Here is a 16,227-nt window from a genome sequence, read left to right as displayed (position 1 = left end):
AGCGCACGCCCTAGACTCGGCAACTCAGGAATCCTGAAGACGCTCTGAGCGACCTGGGAGCACCTGGGCTGCACTCCTGCCTGCCCCCCACCCTCCTCTGGTGACCTCAGTCGTGGGCGTGAGTCCGGAAGTGGCCACCGCCAAGCCGGGACAGGCGCTCATAAACCTGTGTAGACCTGGATCAGCTCTGGCCTTGACAGCTGGAAGGCAGCTGGGACTGTGGCAGCGCCCCTCCTTGTAGCCACCTTCCTCATCGAATTGCCACTGCTGGACCCTCCTCCTCTATCCTGGAGCAGCACCCACTTCTTTAAGGTAAAAACTTTGTTTTAACCGTTTCCTTTACCCCCACCCCCGCCCCCCGCCCAGTTCTCATTTTCCTCTGCAGCTCTGGGGAGGTGACATGATATGTCCCTCCACTTCTGGTCTCTACAAGTCTGGATTTTGAGAGGAGCTAAGGCAGGAGGGATATGTAAAAGGGATGAGCTTGGTCTCTGCATTTCCTTCGTGTAAGGAAAACTTCCCCCTCTCACTTGCAAGCAAATAGACAGGGCATGGTAGAGGTGATTGACTTATTTGGGGGCAAAATTTTCTCTCTCTTTTTTTTTTTTTTAAAGATTTTATTTATTTATTTGACAGAGAGAGACGCAGCGAGAGAGGGAACACAAGCAGGGGGAGTGGGAGAGGGAGAAGCAGGTTCCCGCGGAGCAGGGAGCCCGATGTGGGGCTCAATGTGGGGCTCGATGTGGGGCTCGATGTGGGGCTCGATGTGGGGCTCGATCCCAGGACCCTGGGATCATGACCTGAGCCGAAGGCAGACGCTTAAGGACTGAGCCACCCAGGCGCCCCTTTGGGGGCAAAATTTTAAACCAGTAGTTGCATGAAGATTTGGGTCAGACTGAGAAGGAGATGGCAGTGGGAAAGTTCCTGAGGGTGTGCGTGTGTTACTGAAGCTACCCGCCCATTTTATCTGCTTCTTCCAACTTCTGGCTATTTACTGCCACCGCGAGGGAGGGGCCAGGGCTATTTTACCTCCCTCACCCACCACCAGAGGATAATTCCAGCAAGAGAGAATGCGTGGGACTTGAGAAAAGAAGAGGAAAAGAATGAAATCCTGATTTGTTTGAGTGCCTCCCCCTCATCCTTTCCTGCTCGGACATACTGGTGCCCACCCCTCCAGGAGTGCACCTTGTAGAGTGGCTATCTTCATTCCATCTCTTAAGACTCAGCCCACTTAGCTTTGCCCAGTTTCTCCGAGACCCAGCTCCCTCCGGTTTCCAGAAACCCTCCGGTTCCTTTTGGCTCATCCCCCTCGCCAGCTAACCACCCAACCCCCACTGAATTATTGATCATTTCTAGCATTGGACACAAAAGATAAGAAATGAATGCTGCTTTTCTCCAGGCTCTTTTAACTTTCTCAGGCTCTGATTTCTGCTTCCAAGGCTCAGCCTAACTGTCATTTGGGAGGGGAGGGGAAAAGGAGATGAGAGACCAAAAAAAAAAAAAAAAAAAAGTAAGGTGCTCAGGCAATTTTTGCTAGTCTGATTCTAAATTAACAACATGTAAATGAGACACAACTAGCATAAGTTATATTTGAAGCAGAAAGAGGATCAATTGGGGTGACCAGGCTTCTTTTGATAACTTTTCTGTCTTTCAGCTTCATCTCCCAGGCCTTAACCTAGCCCTGAACTGCTGCCACTTTACAAGAAGGAAGCATGGTGTCAGGTTAGGAGGGAGCTGGAGAAAAGACAAGATTTCTGACAAGTCTAATTTCTCCCCTTTTCTTACCCTGAGTAAGGGGGAGAGGGGAGCTAGGAGGTTGAAGGGAGATGTTTTCCAGGGGACAGGGTTTATGGCTTTTTATTGTTTGCTATCCACAGCCTTAATGAAATGTCTGTGCTGGACTTGATGCATAGTGCCAATAGAGAGAGCAGGTTAAACAGGTCCAGGGTTTACATCTAAGATGACCTAGGTGGGAACAGACAGAAAGAACATACACAGAGGTAGGTAGATGAATGCAGAGGGAGTAGTTCCTTTTCTTTTTTTTTTAAGTTTTTATTTTAATTCCACTTAGTTAACATACAGTGTTATATTAGTTTGGGTATAGAGTATAGCGATTCAACACTTCCATATATCACCTGGTGCTCATCATGAAGGAATATTTCTTTTCTTTTCTTTTTTTTAAAGATTTTATTTGAGAGAGAGAGAGAACTCGAGTGGAGGGAAGGGGCAGAGGGAGAGGGAGAGAGAGAATCCCCAGGCAGACTCCCCACTGAGCATGGAGCCCGACACAGACACACACGGGGCTCAATCCACAACGCTGAGATCATGACCTGAGCCGAAATCAAGAGTCCACCATCAAGAGTAGGCAGCCCAACCAACTGAGACACCCAGACGCCCCGTGAGCGAGTATTTCTTATGTAAATCAATAATCAGCATTGTCACATTCCATATAAAGAGTGGGCAAGAGAGTATCTCTGGGTTTAGGTGATTTGGGGAGCAGAGAGGAACTGAAGAGAAGTTGGTACCTCAACTCCAGCTGTCAAGAATTTACTGACAGAGGGCGCCTGGGTGGCTCAGTTGGTTAAGCGACTGCCTTTGGCTCAGGTCATGATCCTGGAGTCCCAGGATCGAGTCCCGCATCGGGCTCCCTGCTCGGCAGGGAGTCTGCTTTGCCCTCTGACCCTATCCCCTCTCATGTGTTCTCATCTCATTCTCTCTCTCTCAAATAAATAAATAAATAATCTTTAAAAAAAAAAAAAAGAATTTACTGACAGAATTTGTCGGGGGAGTGGTTTTTGTGCTGAAGTTACTTACCAGAACCAGTCTCTGATTCAAGTCCCCACGGCCTACATTTCCCCTCTCGGGCCTACAGGAAGCCCCTCCCAAAACCTTTTTGCTGTGGTTTGGGATTGTGTAAAGTTCAGTAGACTTCTTTCTCCCCGGTGTTTCATCTTTTGGGTCATGATATGCCTGTATCTCCACTCTGCACCCCAAGCACTCTGTGACTGTTAATCTTTTCACGCTTGGGGTGGAGCAGAGAAAAGGGAACACTAAGGATACCTGTTTGGGGGTGCCTGGGTGGCTCAGTTGGTTAAGCGACTGCCTTTGGCTCAGGTCATGATCTCAGGGTCCTGGGATCAAGCCGCGCATCATGCTCCCTGCTCTGCGGGAAGCCTGCTTCTCCCTCTCCCACTCCCCCTGCTTGTGTTCCCTCACTCGCTGTCTCTCTCTGTCAAATAAATAAAATCTTAAAAAAAAAAACGATACCTGTTTGTGCTCTGGATGATCCGTGAACAGCTTGGGCGGGGGTGGTTTGGTGTAGGGTAGAGGAATGACACCATCCTGGCTATGGTGGGGGTTACCAACCTGACGCCTGTTACAGGGTGAGCTAAAGATCACTGTATTAATAACCATTTGCACAGCTGACCCTTGAACAACACAGGCATTAAGGACACTGACACTGATACAGTTGAAAATCTATGTATAACTTTGGACTCCCCCAAAACTGAACTAATCACCTACTGTTGACTGGAGCCTTACCAAAAACATAGACAGTCAATTGACACATATTTTGTATGTTATATGTATTATATACTGTATTCTTACAATAAAGTAAGCTAGAGAAAAGAAAATGTTATTAAGAAAATCACAAGGAATACACCTGAAAGTAATGTAAATTGTGTGTCAACTATACTTCAACAACAAAAAAAGAAAATCATAAGGAAAATACATTTACAGTACTGTTCATGTATTTACTGAAAATATCTGCATATAGCGGACCTGCGCAGTTCAAACCCCTGTTGTTCAGGGTTAATGGTACAGTTTTAACGCTTCTTTCTCTTTTTCCTTTCTGTCTTTGTCCTTTTACTTTCCCTTTCTCTCCATCTTTTTTCCATTCCTTGTCCTTATTGTTTTAGGGACGCTGACTCCATCCAATGACTTCAATCCCACCAGAATCCTTCCTCCCAGCCTGAAAGCCCTCTACCCTCATTGGTCCCATGTGGTCACAGCAAGTGAGAGGTGAAAAGAGCTCAGGCTGGGGCCCTTCTGTTTACCCAGCCGAGAAAGACATGCACTCCCTGTAGCCGGGAGTGACTGTGTAGACACTATCTAGCCTTCCATACTGTAGTCCTTTAATAAGACTTTTCTGGGTCCATTTGCTTTCCAGCCCAATGACTTCCTTCTTATTGGATCAGTCTTTTTTTTATATATCAAGCCTAGATTAGGCAACTCCCTGAGGGCAGGAAAGTCCTTTGGTGCCCCTCAGTTGACCTCTTCTGACCATGGAACACCATCAAGCTGAGCATCCAGCCTCTGGTGAGGCCAGGATTGCAGAAGCAGTCAGCCCTGAAAACCATGAGGTCCTGTCACAACCAGAGGAGCACCCCCAGGACAAGGATGCTGGAGATGCTGATGGGACAGCTGGAGAACAGGCGCCAGTAGACCAAGCTTCACGGCTGGCCCAGGGCCAGGATAACCTTGAGTCCCCTCCACCTGATGTGAGTTCCAGCCAACTGGGGCCAGCCCACGGGACACAGCCTGAGGTAGAGACAGTGGGGGCCTGCTCCAGGCCCCAAGAACTCCCCCTGACCCCCAGGGCCCAACAGCCTGAGCTAGATTTCTACTGTGTAAAGTGGATCCCCTGGAAGGGAGAACGGACACCCATCATCACCCAGAGCTCTAATGGCCCTTGCCCTCTCCTTGCCATCATGAACATCCTCTTTCTTCAGTGGAAGGTAAGAGAGAGTTTGGGCGGGGGCTCAGAAATTGCTGGGGAGAGTCCCCCTCCCTGACCCACCTCCTTGATCATCCTGCTGTTCTCAGACCAGGCAAAACTTTCCAGATTATTGTCTCTATTTCTCCTGCTTGAACAAGTGAGATAAGATATTCATAAAAACAAGACAAAACAAAACAATTCTCTGTCCTACTCTTGTATCTTTTACTGTCTAGCAAATGGGAGTGTCTCGCAATACTTCACATTCATTCCCTCACTGCAGTTGCAAGCCTTTCCCACCACGCCTTCCCCTTCTCCCCCTCCCCCACCCCCATCCTTCTATGTATTTCTCCTTCAGTGCTCTGTGAAGGAAAATGCACACATGCCTAATCCTTTGGTCACCCCTTCTGCCTCCAGGTGAAGCTGCCCCCTCAGAAGGAAGTGATCACATCAGATGAGCTCATGGCCCATCTTGGTGAGTGACTGGGCCTTGGAGAGGAATTACACAGAAGGTTCAAGAGCTTACACTTTCCACTCAGCCAGAAATCCAGAATATTGCGGGACTTCCCATTTGGGGCTCTGAAGTGGCAAGGAGGGTGAAGGTCTACAGGGCTTCTCTGCAAGGCTGGGGAATGGAAAGCAAAAATCAAGGTATCAGGAGTCCAGGATTATAACCCTACTTCTGCCCTGAGCTTTCAGTGTGACCTTGGGTGGGCCCTTCACCTTTGTGTCTCTTTCTTCCTCTGAAAAGTGAAAGGTCTGGATTAGATTCTAAGGCTCTTCCCAGCTCTGAAATTCGGTGGTCTGTGACCATTCTCCAGGAGAAGAGGAAGCAGCTTTTGGGACAATTGGGGAAAACTGATGAGGGATCCTGTCTTGTAGGAGACTGCCTCCTGTCCATCAAGCCCCAGGAGAAGTCAGAGGGACTTCAGCTTAATTTTCAGCAGGTAAGGCAAAGGTCTGGGGGCATGGGAGTTTGCAGGTTTGTAAGGGGACACCTAGGCTATGAAGAGAAGCCTTTCTTCTGCTTCTCAGGAAGGCCCCTTGAACTATGATTTCTTTTTTTTAAAAGATTTTATTTACTTATTCATGAGAGACAGAGAGAGAGAGAGAGAGAGAGGCAGAGGGAGAAGCAGGCTCCCAAGGAGCAGAGAGCCCGATGCGGGACTCGATCCCAGGACCCTGGGATCATGACCTGAGCCGAAGGCAGACGCTTAACCATCTGAGCCACCCAGGCGCCCTGATTTCTTTCTGCAGGGGGAGGAGGGTATATCTCTGTCCTAGAAAATGTGTTCCTTTATATAAGATAAAGAAGGGTTGAGGCAAGGGAGGAATGGAATGGCCTGTAAGAGAACCAGGGAAGAAAAGCAACAGGATTAATTTTTTTTATTTCTGGAGCTAGGAGTCAGGGGAGGGGAGGCTAGAGTAACCATCATTTTCTTCTCCCCCTGCCCAGCTTTATTGGGATATAACTGACATATAAGATTGTGTAATTTGAAGTTGCATAACGTGTTGATGTGATATAAGCATCATTTTCTTTTCTAACCCCAGAATGTGGACGATGCAATGACAGTGGTGCCTAAACTGGCCACGGGTCTGGATGTCAACGTGCGATTCACAGGGGTCTCTGATTTTGAGTATACTCCTGAGTGCAGTATCTTTGACCTCCTAGGCATACCTCTGTACCATGGCTGGCTGGTTGATCCGCAGGTGAGGGTGGGATGGCCCAAATGAGACTCTTATCCAACTCAAACTGACAGACAAGCAAGGTGTTGTGGGGTGGGTGTTAGGGAGTTAGGGATTAGATTGGCTTGGGAAGGGAATAGGCATTAGAGGCTGGACCCAGTGCAGAATTCCTTGAATTTTAACCTTTCTGAGGGGCAAACATGGGCAAAACCAAATGCAAATAGGTCAGTTCTTCAGAAATGCAGTTTCAGGAACCTTTGGTTATAGGGTTGCAATCCTGTGGGCATGCTTCGTTTCCTTCCTAAAAAGTTCTTAATTGTTTTGGTACCACCCCACCCCACTGCCCATGCAGAGTCCCGAGGCTGTGAGCGCAGTTGGGAAACTGAGTTACAACCAGCTGGTGGAGAAGATCATCACCTGCAAGCACTCTAGTGACACCAACCTTGTGACAGAAGGTGGTAGAGCCCTGCTTTCTCTTCTGGGGGTCTTATGTGGAGGGAATGATGGCTACCTCGGTGTATTGTTTACCGTCTGTCTCCCCCCACCACATCCCCCTAGAATGGAAACCCCATGAGAGAGAGTTGGGGGAATTGGCTGTTGCGTTCAGGACCTAGGGCTGTGCCTGGCGCAAGGTGGCCGCTCAGTAACTATTTGTTGGATGAATGAATACAGCCAGGCTTCAAGGGATCTCAGAAGGTGGGACCATCCTTAGGGCTTCTGACAGGGACTCTCTGGGTGATCCTTCTTCCCACTGTGGACTTTGGATTGAAGCCAAGCCCCTCGTGCGCCATTTTGTGCCTTCTGACAGGCCTGATCGCAGAGCAGTTCCTGGAGAGCACTGCAGCCCAGCTGACCTACCACGGGCTGTGTGAGCTAACAGCAGCTGCCAAGGAGGGTGAACTTAGCGTCTTTTTCCGAAACAACCACTTTAGCACCATGACTAAGCACAAGGTGATGAGGCTTTGGAGATGAGACGGGGGTGGGGCGGGTGGAGTGCTGTCACTTCCTCGAGGTTTTTTCTTCCGGGTCAGTGTGTCCGACAGGATAGGGTAGATTAAGTTCAGGTACCAGATGACCCCGAGAATCCCTGTGCTTTACCACAGCCAAGGTTTATTTCTCCTGCTGGATGGCCACTGCGGCTTGGCTGCCATTCTGTCCCACATCGTCTTCGCTCTGGGACCCAGGCTGACAACACGGCCTTCATCTGGAATGTGGGAGGGAAAAGGGAGAGAGGGACACCATGCACCCGCTTTTAATGCTTCTGCCTAGAGATGACACGTGTCATTTCTGCCACCTTCTCACTGGCCAGAGCAAGCCATACGGACTCAGCCTGGCCTCAATGGGACAGGAGAGTAAAGTCCTCTCCCAGGAAGAGAATGGAATTAAATGGAAGAAGGAAAGGTCTTTGGCTCTCCAAGGATTTAGGCCAGCCCCGAGACCCACGGGGAGTAGGGTAGGGAGCAGCGTCCCGTGTGGGCCCCGGGCCGAGGCCTCCCGCGGGACCACGGTGCCCGCCCTCCTCACGCCGAGCCGACCGCCGCGCCGCAGCCCGGCCTCCTCCCCACAGCCACGCGGCGGCGGCGGCGGCGGGCTGCGAGTGCTCGCGCCCCCTCGCCCCGGCTAGCACGCCGGGCCGCTCACACGCTCTCTGCGTCTCAGCCACGCGCCTCTGCGTCGGCCGTCCCGCCCACGAACTTCGTCCTCTTCTCCGCAGGGTCACTTGTACCTACTGGTCACCGACCAGGGCTTTCTGCAGGAGGAGCAGGTGGTGTGGGAGAGCCTGCACAACGTCGACGGAGACAGCTGCTTCTGCGACTCGGACTTCCACCTGAGTCATTCCTTCGGCAAGGGGCCTGGAGCAGGAGGTGCGAGGGGCTCCCCCGAGAAGCGGCGGCAGGTCGACCAGGTGTGTGGGCTCTTTGGGAAGGGTGCGGAGAGCCCATGTGCGCACGAGCTCTTCGCCGTAGGCGAGTGACATGCGTTTCCTCACGTAGACATCATGAGCCACGACGCCCCCTTACCGCCACCTCCGGGCCGCCTCCGAGCCTGGAGTGTGTTCTCGGTCACCACCGAGTGTACTCGGCTGTGTGTTTTGCTCTGGAGGAGGAGCTGGTGAATTTGAAGGAGAAGAAAGATGGGTTTGGAAACCTAGAGCCAGCCTGAATGTGCCCCAGGCCCCGGCGACCTCACTGCTCCCGATCTCTCGGCCCCTCTCTAGGACTACCTGATCGCCTTGTCCCTGCAGCACCAGCCGCAGGACACGGTGGGTCTTAGCGACTTGGAGCTGGCCCGGCAGCTTCAGCAGGAGGAGTACCGGCAGCAGCAAGCAGGCCCCCCGGCGCCAGTGCGGGCCTCGCCCCAGGTGAGCGGCTCGCCGCCCTGCCCGCCTGCCCGCCTGCCCGCCTGCCCGCCTGCCCGGGGGCCCTGAGCTCCGCCCTGCTCGTCCTCGTGATTCCTGCCCTCGTCTCTTCAAGGTGCTCCTCTCCCCTGGGTCCCATCTTCTCCCCCCAGCCCCCCCGCCCCTCCTGCTCCTGCCCCCACGTCCTTCTAGAACCTCTGTCCTTGTGCTCTTCCGGGCTGACGAGTGACCCACTGTTAAATCCCATGCAGGGGAGAGGAGCCACGTCTGGACGCCCAGTCGGGGAGCGTCGGCAGAGGCCGAAGCAAGACTCAGACTGTGTCGTCCTGTAGCTTTGCCCAGTGCTGGGGCTGCCCTCCCTCTTTCCGAGGTGATGGCTATTCTACTTGCTCCCCCAGCTCAACCCCTGAGATATGCAGGGTAACGTATTTATGGACGTGGGGGATCAGAGCAGGCAGTAAATGCCAAGGTCAGACTCCGTAACATCCTGCCCTCGTGTACTGCCGCCTTCTCTGCCTCCCAGTCGTCCAGGGCAACTTTGGGGTTGGTGGGGTGAGGATTTCTGGTTCCCAGCGCCCCTGCCCCAGAACAGTCACACTCATATATGGACTCAGGCTCCAGGATGAGGTCCCTGTCTAGAATGCCTCTCGCCTACTTCCACCCCCGACTGGCTGGGCCCTTCCTGGCCATCCTGCTGGCCTGTCTCCAATTGTTTCAGGGTTTGGTTTGGGTTTCTATCTCCATTATTTGTAATGGCTTTCCTAGGGGTTTGGAAATAAAACTTCTTTCCTGAGATCTGTTGTTTGCCTTGCTCTGCCGCACTTGGGGTTCAGTATTTGCCCCAATTAGGGAACACAAAAAGGTGGGGGAGGTTATAGAGGCCCGGAGGGTGACTTTGCTTGTCATTTCTAATAGGGCCAGCAGAGGGAACCAAAGCCTGCTTATTTTCTTTTCTGTCTGTATTAGTTTTGTTTTTTTTTTAAAGACTCTCTTTTTTTTTTTTTTTTTTAAAGATTTTATGTATTTATTTGACAGAGAGAGAGATAGCAAGAGCAGGAACACAAGCAGGGGGAGCGGGAGAGGGAGAAGCAGGCCTCCCGCTGAGCAGGGAGCCCGATGTGGGACTCGATCCCAGGACCCTGGGATCATGACCTGAGCTGAAGGCAGACGTTTAACGACTGAGCCACCCAGGTACCCTGTCTGTATTAGTTTTTGATAGGTCTTGGATGCAAATGGTAATCCAGTTTGGGAAGTGGGTTTCCAAGTCCCTGCTTTGGACAGATGCGATTTGGGGGTTGTGCTCCCTGCTAACCTATGACTTCCCAGGCAGGGGAGGGCAGCTTGATCAGATGGTCCTTTGCTGCCTCTATTATTGACCTCATTCCGGCTCCTGTTTCTCAGTTACTTTGCCTGAAATTTCCTGGGGAAGAGAGAATAATTGGGGGGCGGAGAGCTTCGAGGTGGGTGTTTGTTGCAGCCCTAGAGCCTCAAACAGGATCCCTGTTGAATATCCAAGTGCATATCAAAGGCACCTCCAACTTCAAGGCCTCCTCCCAGCCCATGTCCTGCTCCACCCAAACTTCAATCAGGGAACACAAACAACAGTGAAGTTTGCCAAAAGAATTCAAGAATCAGTGAGATGTTTTGACCAGGGTATGGGAAGGATGAGTAGGGCAGAAACCATCAAAGATCTGTCTATACCCAAGACAGAGATGGGGGACCCAGGTAAGGCATCACTTTGAGATGAGGAAATCAAGGGATTCAAAAGAGACTTCAAATTCTAGCCTCAACAAGAAGCTGGAACATGTGGCGCTCAGTGAGGGGTTATCCTATTTGGAGGTCCAGCAGATTTCCGGCAGGCTCAGCCAAACATGGAGATCTTAGATCCTTGGATGTCATGGTGTGGTAGGGAGGGCAGGAGGCCAGGGAGGCCTCACATGTCTTCGGCCCTGCACAGGGCTAGTAGAGCTGACCGGCAGTCCCCTTTCACTGCCTCCTGCAGACAAGAGAGTCAAGTGTTAGACCCCACTACCACCATGGCCCAGGCATTCTGTTTCCTCCCTTGTGCTGGTCCAGAACTGTCTGATGTCAAGAGTTGTGTATGAAATTAACCAAAGACTCATGAGTTCTCCGGGGCATGAATATGCTCGGTGGTGTGCAGGGAGGGCAGAGTGGAGGTAAGGGGTGAAGCTCTGGGGCTCCAGGTTAAGAACTAGCCAAGTCTCACCTGGAGAGAAGAGTAGAGGGACTTGCCAGATTTCTTTTTGAACTCCGCTCGGATGCTTAGAAGGTCAGTCTCACTTCGAGAGATAAGGATGCGCATCAGGACTTGGTAATTGGGCTTGATGTCCTGGTAGAGGGAGAAACAGAAGGGGGAGAGGGTGGTAGTAAGCTTCTCACAGAGTAGAGACTGGACAGCATGGTAAATTACTCTAGAAAGGGGAAACGAGGTGTGAATCCAGGGAAAAGAGAAGTCTCCGTTATCTAAGAGGAAAATGTATCCTTGTCCACCCTCATGGAAGGTGATACAGCAGGAAAGATCAGTCTCTGTGGGAGCAGCTGGTTAATTCTCGTTCTGGCCACATGTCTTTCTAGGCCACGCCACTAGCTTAGAGCCTCATTCCTCAAGATCTCAGTGGTGGGCAGCTCCAAAGGCAGTTCCTCCAAAAAGGATAGGGAAGACTTGCTACCTATAAAGACTTCCAGCATGAAAGCCAAGAAGTTCTCAACTTCCAAGTTAGTGAATGTCCAAGGAGGATATACCCAGCCTATCCCCAAACTGAGTTGATGGGGCTCTGAGAGAGAGCAGGGTCATGTGGCTTTTGGTTCTGAGCCTGACCTACCAGGGCCACCTCACATCCCCATCTGTATACATCAGTTTCTCCTGGTTGGACCCCTGGGTCCAGCATCACTGTCTTCCTCCTAAGCCTGTACCAAGCCTCCTGCCTTTTGGTTAAGGAAGGTAATGGAGGATTCAGTTTAGAAATAATAGAGCGACAATACGTGAATTATAATTGGTTATATCAAATCATGAATTTTAACTGATTATAATAAATGTGTTAGTTATCATGAGACATTTCTAAATAAAAACGTTGGTTGCAAAAATCCTATTTATGTCATGGGCCGTATACCGGCGCTGTCACAATTTCCTAAAAGCTTCTTTCCCGGTGTTTCCTGTTACTGGACTCACGAGACCCTTCCCAGAACTGCCTGATACCCACACTTAAGGCATCTACACAGATCATAAATTCCCACGAGGGAGAAAAAAAGAAAATGAGGAAGTAACAAGATGCCATATTTCATTTGGACTCATTACCTCATGGTCAGTGCTGAGAGCTGCTTTATCTTAAATTTCATGTATCATCAATTTTGTATTGTGATAAAGATTGTTGATCGCTCCCTAATATCCGTTCTTCCCCTTCTTCCAACTCTTTTATTACTCCAAAGTTGTAGAATTGGGGCAAGGTACTCATTACTGAAAATTCTGGAACATTGATGCACAAGCACCCTGTCTAGCAAACCTACATTAAACATAATTCTTGCCTTGTTACTTGAGAATGTACGTGGCATCTCATACTTCCCCAGGACCTTTTAGTGAACATTCATTGTATGGTTCAAATTGGTCCCAATTTTCCTGAATCAGCCTTCACTGAAGGTCATTTTTCTGAATAAATATTTGTCACAATCTATGTTTTCATATATTTCTCATAAGAGAATTAAGAAGCATATGATTGAGTTTTTCCTTTTTAAAAAAACTTTTCAGAAAAATAGGCCTATATTATTTTGTGACTCCTACTTCTAGGATAAACCTGGCATTTACAACTAAGAGCATGGGTCCCACAATCCAAATACATTATAATCATTTACTGCTGGGATACAAGTTTGTTTATGACCAGAATTTAGACAGATAACCAGAACTCTTCAAATCAGTCTTAGTGTTGGCTCAGTATAATAGTACGGAGTTTACTGGGTAAGTAAAATATTAATCTACTGTCAAAATGGAAATCTCCATTGATGATAAAATAAGTGCACATATGTACTGTCTTTTGAATAGCTGTCAACAAGGCATGATGGTTTCTCACTCAGTATACAAGAAGCTATGCCATCTACCAAAACAATAACTCCTTTTATCTTCTTAAAAATTTGGGTGAGTTTTTTATTTATAGGTTTTGGGGGACAGTTGTACTAATAGGAGACCTAGCTCAATGAGTAGAACGACTGGATTCTGTTTATGAAATTACTCAAACCAACATCACCAATTTAGGTGTGGATAAGAGGGAACTAGGTCCGACCAGTGTGGAGAAAGGTGGTCCTGGGTGCTAGAACTCTAATGGTATAGCTTATAGGATAGACCAACACCTATTTGAGTTGACACATGGCAGTTAAATGTCTTATAAGACCATTATGTGTGTGTGGTTTTTAATTATTTTAAAATTCCAACATAAATAACATACAATGTTATATTAGCCATTATGTGTTTTATAGAAAGCCTATATGATTTATTAGCTGTATATGACCTTGGGCAAAGAATTTAACCTCTCTGTACCTCAGTTTTTTCATCTATAAGACAGATGGAGGGTGGCCATGGAGATTAATTGAAATGTGTGTAACAAGTTCAGCATAGGCCCCGGGACACAATGAGAGCACCCAAGAAATGTTGGTTCTTGTCATCACCATCATTATTCCGGTGACAACTGAAATTGGACATGGTGCTGTCTTACAGAGCAAATTCATATCTATATTTGGCCACCTAGACATCAGTTAGGCCAAAATTTTGGCTTCAGTGCCCTTTTGAGTCAACTCATTTAGCTTTAACCACGGCTCACGCCTCTATTATTCACAAGACAGTTTGCAAACCTAGGAAAAGAGAGCTACTATATGTTTATAAAGTAAATATGTGGTTGTCACATTAGCAACAGTGTGAAACTTCCTCTCTCTTGCCCAGAAGATGTCTCCCCCCAGTTTTTGTCCCAAAGGGAGGGGAAAGAAGTGTCCCTCTCACCTGGAGTGCTTGATGAAGTTTATCAGCAAAGTAGAGCGGTGTGTTCCTGATCACTGAGGCTGCAAGCAGAGAGGGAGAGATGGAGAGAGCCAGCTCCCACGCTAGGCGAGAGCCCTACCCGGCATGTGCTGAACAGGCCCTACCTAGGCTGAGCAGAGCTGCCTGGGCATCTCCGTGGAAAAGGTGGTGGACAGTCTTCTCCAGCTCGTGCCCAGTATACCGCTGGTACAGGTCGAACACTTGTGGGGGGTGTGGGAGGTAGTTAGAAAGATAAATGGGAGCGGGGGTTGATTATCACAGAGAAGGATGAGCCCTCCCCACCTTCCTCAGCCAAAACTCATCATTAGAGTAAGCGGGGAAGACAAGAAGTCTTGCGTGTACCTCGGACGAGGTGTTCAGGATTTCGCTGGGTGAAGATTAGGACCCACGTGCCCTCTGTGCTGGGCCCTTCAGCCTGTCTTAATGCCTGGGAGGGAGGAGTAAACCAGGATCATTGGTTGGGGGTACGGGAGCCACGGTTGTGATGTTCCCAGAATCTGTGATCATGATGTTGGAAATGGGATTCAGAGTGGAAAAGCTTAATTGAACCTGTGACGCGGTTGCCTTTATTTATGGTTAAAACAAACAAACAAAAAGGGAATAGGGCTAAAAGAGGGACTCTGCCCTCACAGCTCGATTCCCCAATTTGGGGAAATCCTGGCACTCGAGGAATTAATCTCCAAGGGAAGGTCTGAGGAGGGTTACCCCACCCAAACGCCCCTGAGAGGAGAATGTGTCAGTTGACGAGCTCACTGCCTGTGAGTTCAGGAATCAGAGGCTAAACGAGTGAAAAGGCTTCAGATGGTCACTACCTGAAACTTCATGTCCTCACCTGTCACTGAGGACTCCCCCAAGGCAAGGAGAGATTTGCAGGACAAGTGGGGACACTTGTCACTGGCTCTAGGAGCGGGTAGAGGAGGGTGTCTTACGTGCGTGGCTGGGCAAGCTCCTCACCCCTGCTCACCTGGACATCCTGTTCCACCAGGTTATAGTCAATGATTCCAGAGTAGCTCTCACGGGCCCCCTAGAAGAAACTCTCTCAGGAGGACTCTTTGAGGGGTAGTTTTTTACCTCTAGGACAACCAACCCAAACCAACCAAAGCCCTCTCCCCAAAGCCTTCTCTTGTTAATTATACCAAAGCAATGCTCCCCCCTCTCCCCTAGCCCCCTCACTCTCCTGAAGGCCAGTCCTCCTCACCATGGCCAGGGCCAGGAGCAGTTCCTGCAAGATGCCGCTGGTCTCACATTTGATGTCCTCCTCAGCCTCCACCTGGAAATCTGGGGTGGGGGCGGGAGCTCTCTGAAGTCTCCTGATTTTTCCCAATGTAGATATTCCCTGTCAAATGCCCAACCCACTGTGCCCTGCCTACACTGTCATCTCCTGCTGGGGGTAGCCTGATGGCTGCTGGTTCCCAGGATGTAAAGCAGAAGCACCATTATGGCCAACCTGAAAACATCCCTAAGCTGTGAGTAACCCATGCGCTGTAGAGTCATGCACCACAGGGAGCCAACCTGCTAGGGGAAGGAGGCGTCTGTTATTTGAGGGCTGGCCAGCAGTCAAGGGGGATAGGGAAACTTACATCATAAGGCCAGATGGCTAGGGCCTGGCCCCCTCATTGGAGGCAAGGAGAAGTGATGTGGAAGGATGTGAAGAAGTGAAAGAAAAAGAAGGAAAAGAAAAAGTGAGAGGTAGGGGACGTGAGAGGTAGGGGACGACTGGGTGGCTCAGTCTGCCTTCAGCTCGTGTCATGGTCCCAGGGTCCTGGGATCGAGCCCCGCGTCAGGCTCCCTGCTCAGTGGGGGGCCTGCTTCTCCATCTCCCTCTCCCCCTGCTTGTACTCTTTCACTCTCAAATAAATAAAATCTTAAAAAAAAAAAAAAAGAAGTGAGAGGTAGGAGAGGGATTTAGAAAGACCAAGAATGGACATCAAAGGAAAATTAGGGAAAGCAAAAAAGGGGGGGTGCTCAGATGAGGATGAGGGAAGGCCAGTTAGCAATTAGTGGGTGAGGCATGTGGCAGTCAAGCAGGGGCCTGAGGGGTAGTACCCATGACTTAGAGAGCAGGTCCCCCACCTTTCCCCCCAGCTGCAGCAAGGTTCCATTCAGCCTGGGATGGGGTGTGAGGGCAGAATCAGGAAGGGGCTGGGAAGATGACATGGGTACCCTTGGGATCGTCACAGTGCCCGACGTTGTCATTACCTCGGAATCTGCCCTGGAGCCCCAGACTAAGATGGCTACTCATTGCTTCTCTTTAAAGAAAGGAAATGATCATCGGGGTGCCTGGGTGGCTCAGTTGGTTAAGCGACTGCCTTCGGCTCAGGTCATGATCCTGGAGTCCCGGGATCGAGTCCCGCATCGGGCTCCCTGCTCAGTAGGGAGTCTGCTTCTCCCTCTGACTCTCCCCCTCTCATGCTCTCTCTCTTTTTT

The 16,227-nt window shown here is 49.8% G+C and overlaps 2 protein-coding genes across 4 annotated transcripts in view; one reads left to right on the top strand and one right to left on the bottom strand.

Annotated features, from left to right (window-relative positions):
• The first annotated feature begins 46 nt into the window (after positions 1-46).
• Positions 47-9,552, top strand: MINDY1 (MINDY lysine 48 deubiquitinase 1). 3 transcript variants are annotated; one of them, XM_031040946.2, is made up of 10 exons: positions 47-312; positions 3,918-4,736; positions 5,132-5,189; positions 5,597-5,661; positions 6,266-6,424; positions 6,753-6,855; positions 7,209-7,351; positions 8,115-8,306; positions 8,619-8,762; positions 9,011-9,552. In XM_031040946.2, the coding sequence occupies exons 2-10, from the start codon at positions 4,284-4,286 to the stop codon at positions 9,089-9,091; spliced, it is 1,398 nt and encodes a 465-aa protein (XP_030896806.1). In that variant the 5' UTR covers positions 47-312; positions 3,918-4,283; the 3' UTR covers positions 9,092-9,552. The 3 variants fall into 3 exon arrangements, with proteins under 3 accessions (XP_030896806.1, XP_006728407.1, XP_081672052.1); XM_006728344.3 differs by having other exon boundaries at positions 173-312; positions 3,955-4,736; XM_081815926.1 differs by lacking the exon at positions 3,918-4,736 and having other exon boundaries at positions 188-312.
• An 812-nt stretch (positions 9,553-10,364) lies between these two features.
• ANXA9 (annexin A9) overlaps positions 10,365-16,227 on the bottom strand; it is a 10,115-nt gene continuing 4,252 nt past the window's right edge. Inside the window, exons 8-14 of the mRNA XM_006728343.3 lie at positions 14,999-15,078; positions 14,765-14,824; positions 14,143-14,227; positions 13,905-14,000; positions 13,762-13,820; positions 10,987-11,109; positions 10,365-10,755 (exon numbers count right to left, since the gene is read on the bottom strand). Of these exons, the coding sequence (XP_006728406.1) occupies positions 10,693-10,755; positions 10,987-11,109; positions 13,762-13,820; positions 13,905-14,000; positions 14,143-14,227; positions 14,765-14,824; positions 14,999-15,078 (566 nt within the window). The 3' untranslated portion in view covers positions 10,365-10,692. The remainder of the gene's footprint in view (positions 10,756-10,986; positions 11,110-13,761; positions 13,821-13,904; positions 14,001-14,142; positions 14,228-14,764; positions 14,825-14,998; positions 15,079-16,227) is intronic.

Source organism: Leptonychotes weddellii, chromosome 4, assembly GCF_054177405.1.
Source record: "Leptonychotes weddellii isolate Sample4059 chromosome 4, ASM5417740v2, whole genome shotgun sequence".
In the NCBI taxonomy this organism is placed as follows: Eukaryota; Metazoa; Chordata; class Mammalia; order Carnivora; family Phocidae; genus Leptonychotes; species Leptonychotes weddellii.
Note: the sequence above shows the minus strand (reverse complement) of the source record. Positions and strands in the feature narration are given on the sequence as shown.

Coding starts and splice junctions, on each gene's coding strand:
- MINDY1 (XM_031040946.2), top strand. CDS start 4,284: ATGGAACACCATCAAGCTGAGCATCCAGCCTCTGGTGAGGCCAGGATT. Junction 5,190..5,596: donor TGAGCTCATGGCCCATCTTG/GTGAGTGACTGG, acceptor CCTGTCTTGTAG/GAGACTGCCTCCTGTCCATC. Junction 5,662..6,265: donor TTCAGCTTAATTTTCAGCAG/GTAAGGCAAAGG, acceptor TTCTAACCCCAG/AATGTGGACGATGCAATGAC.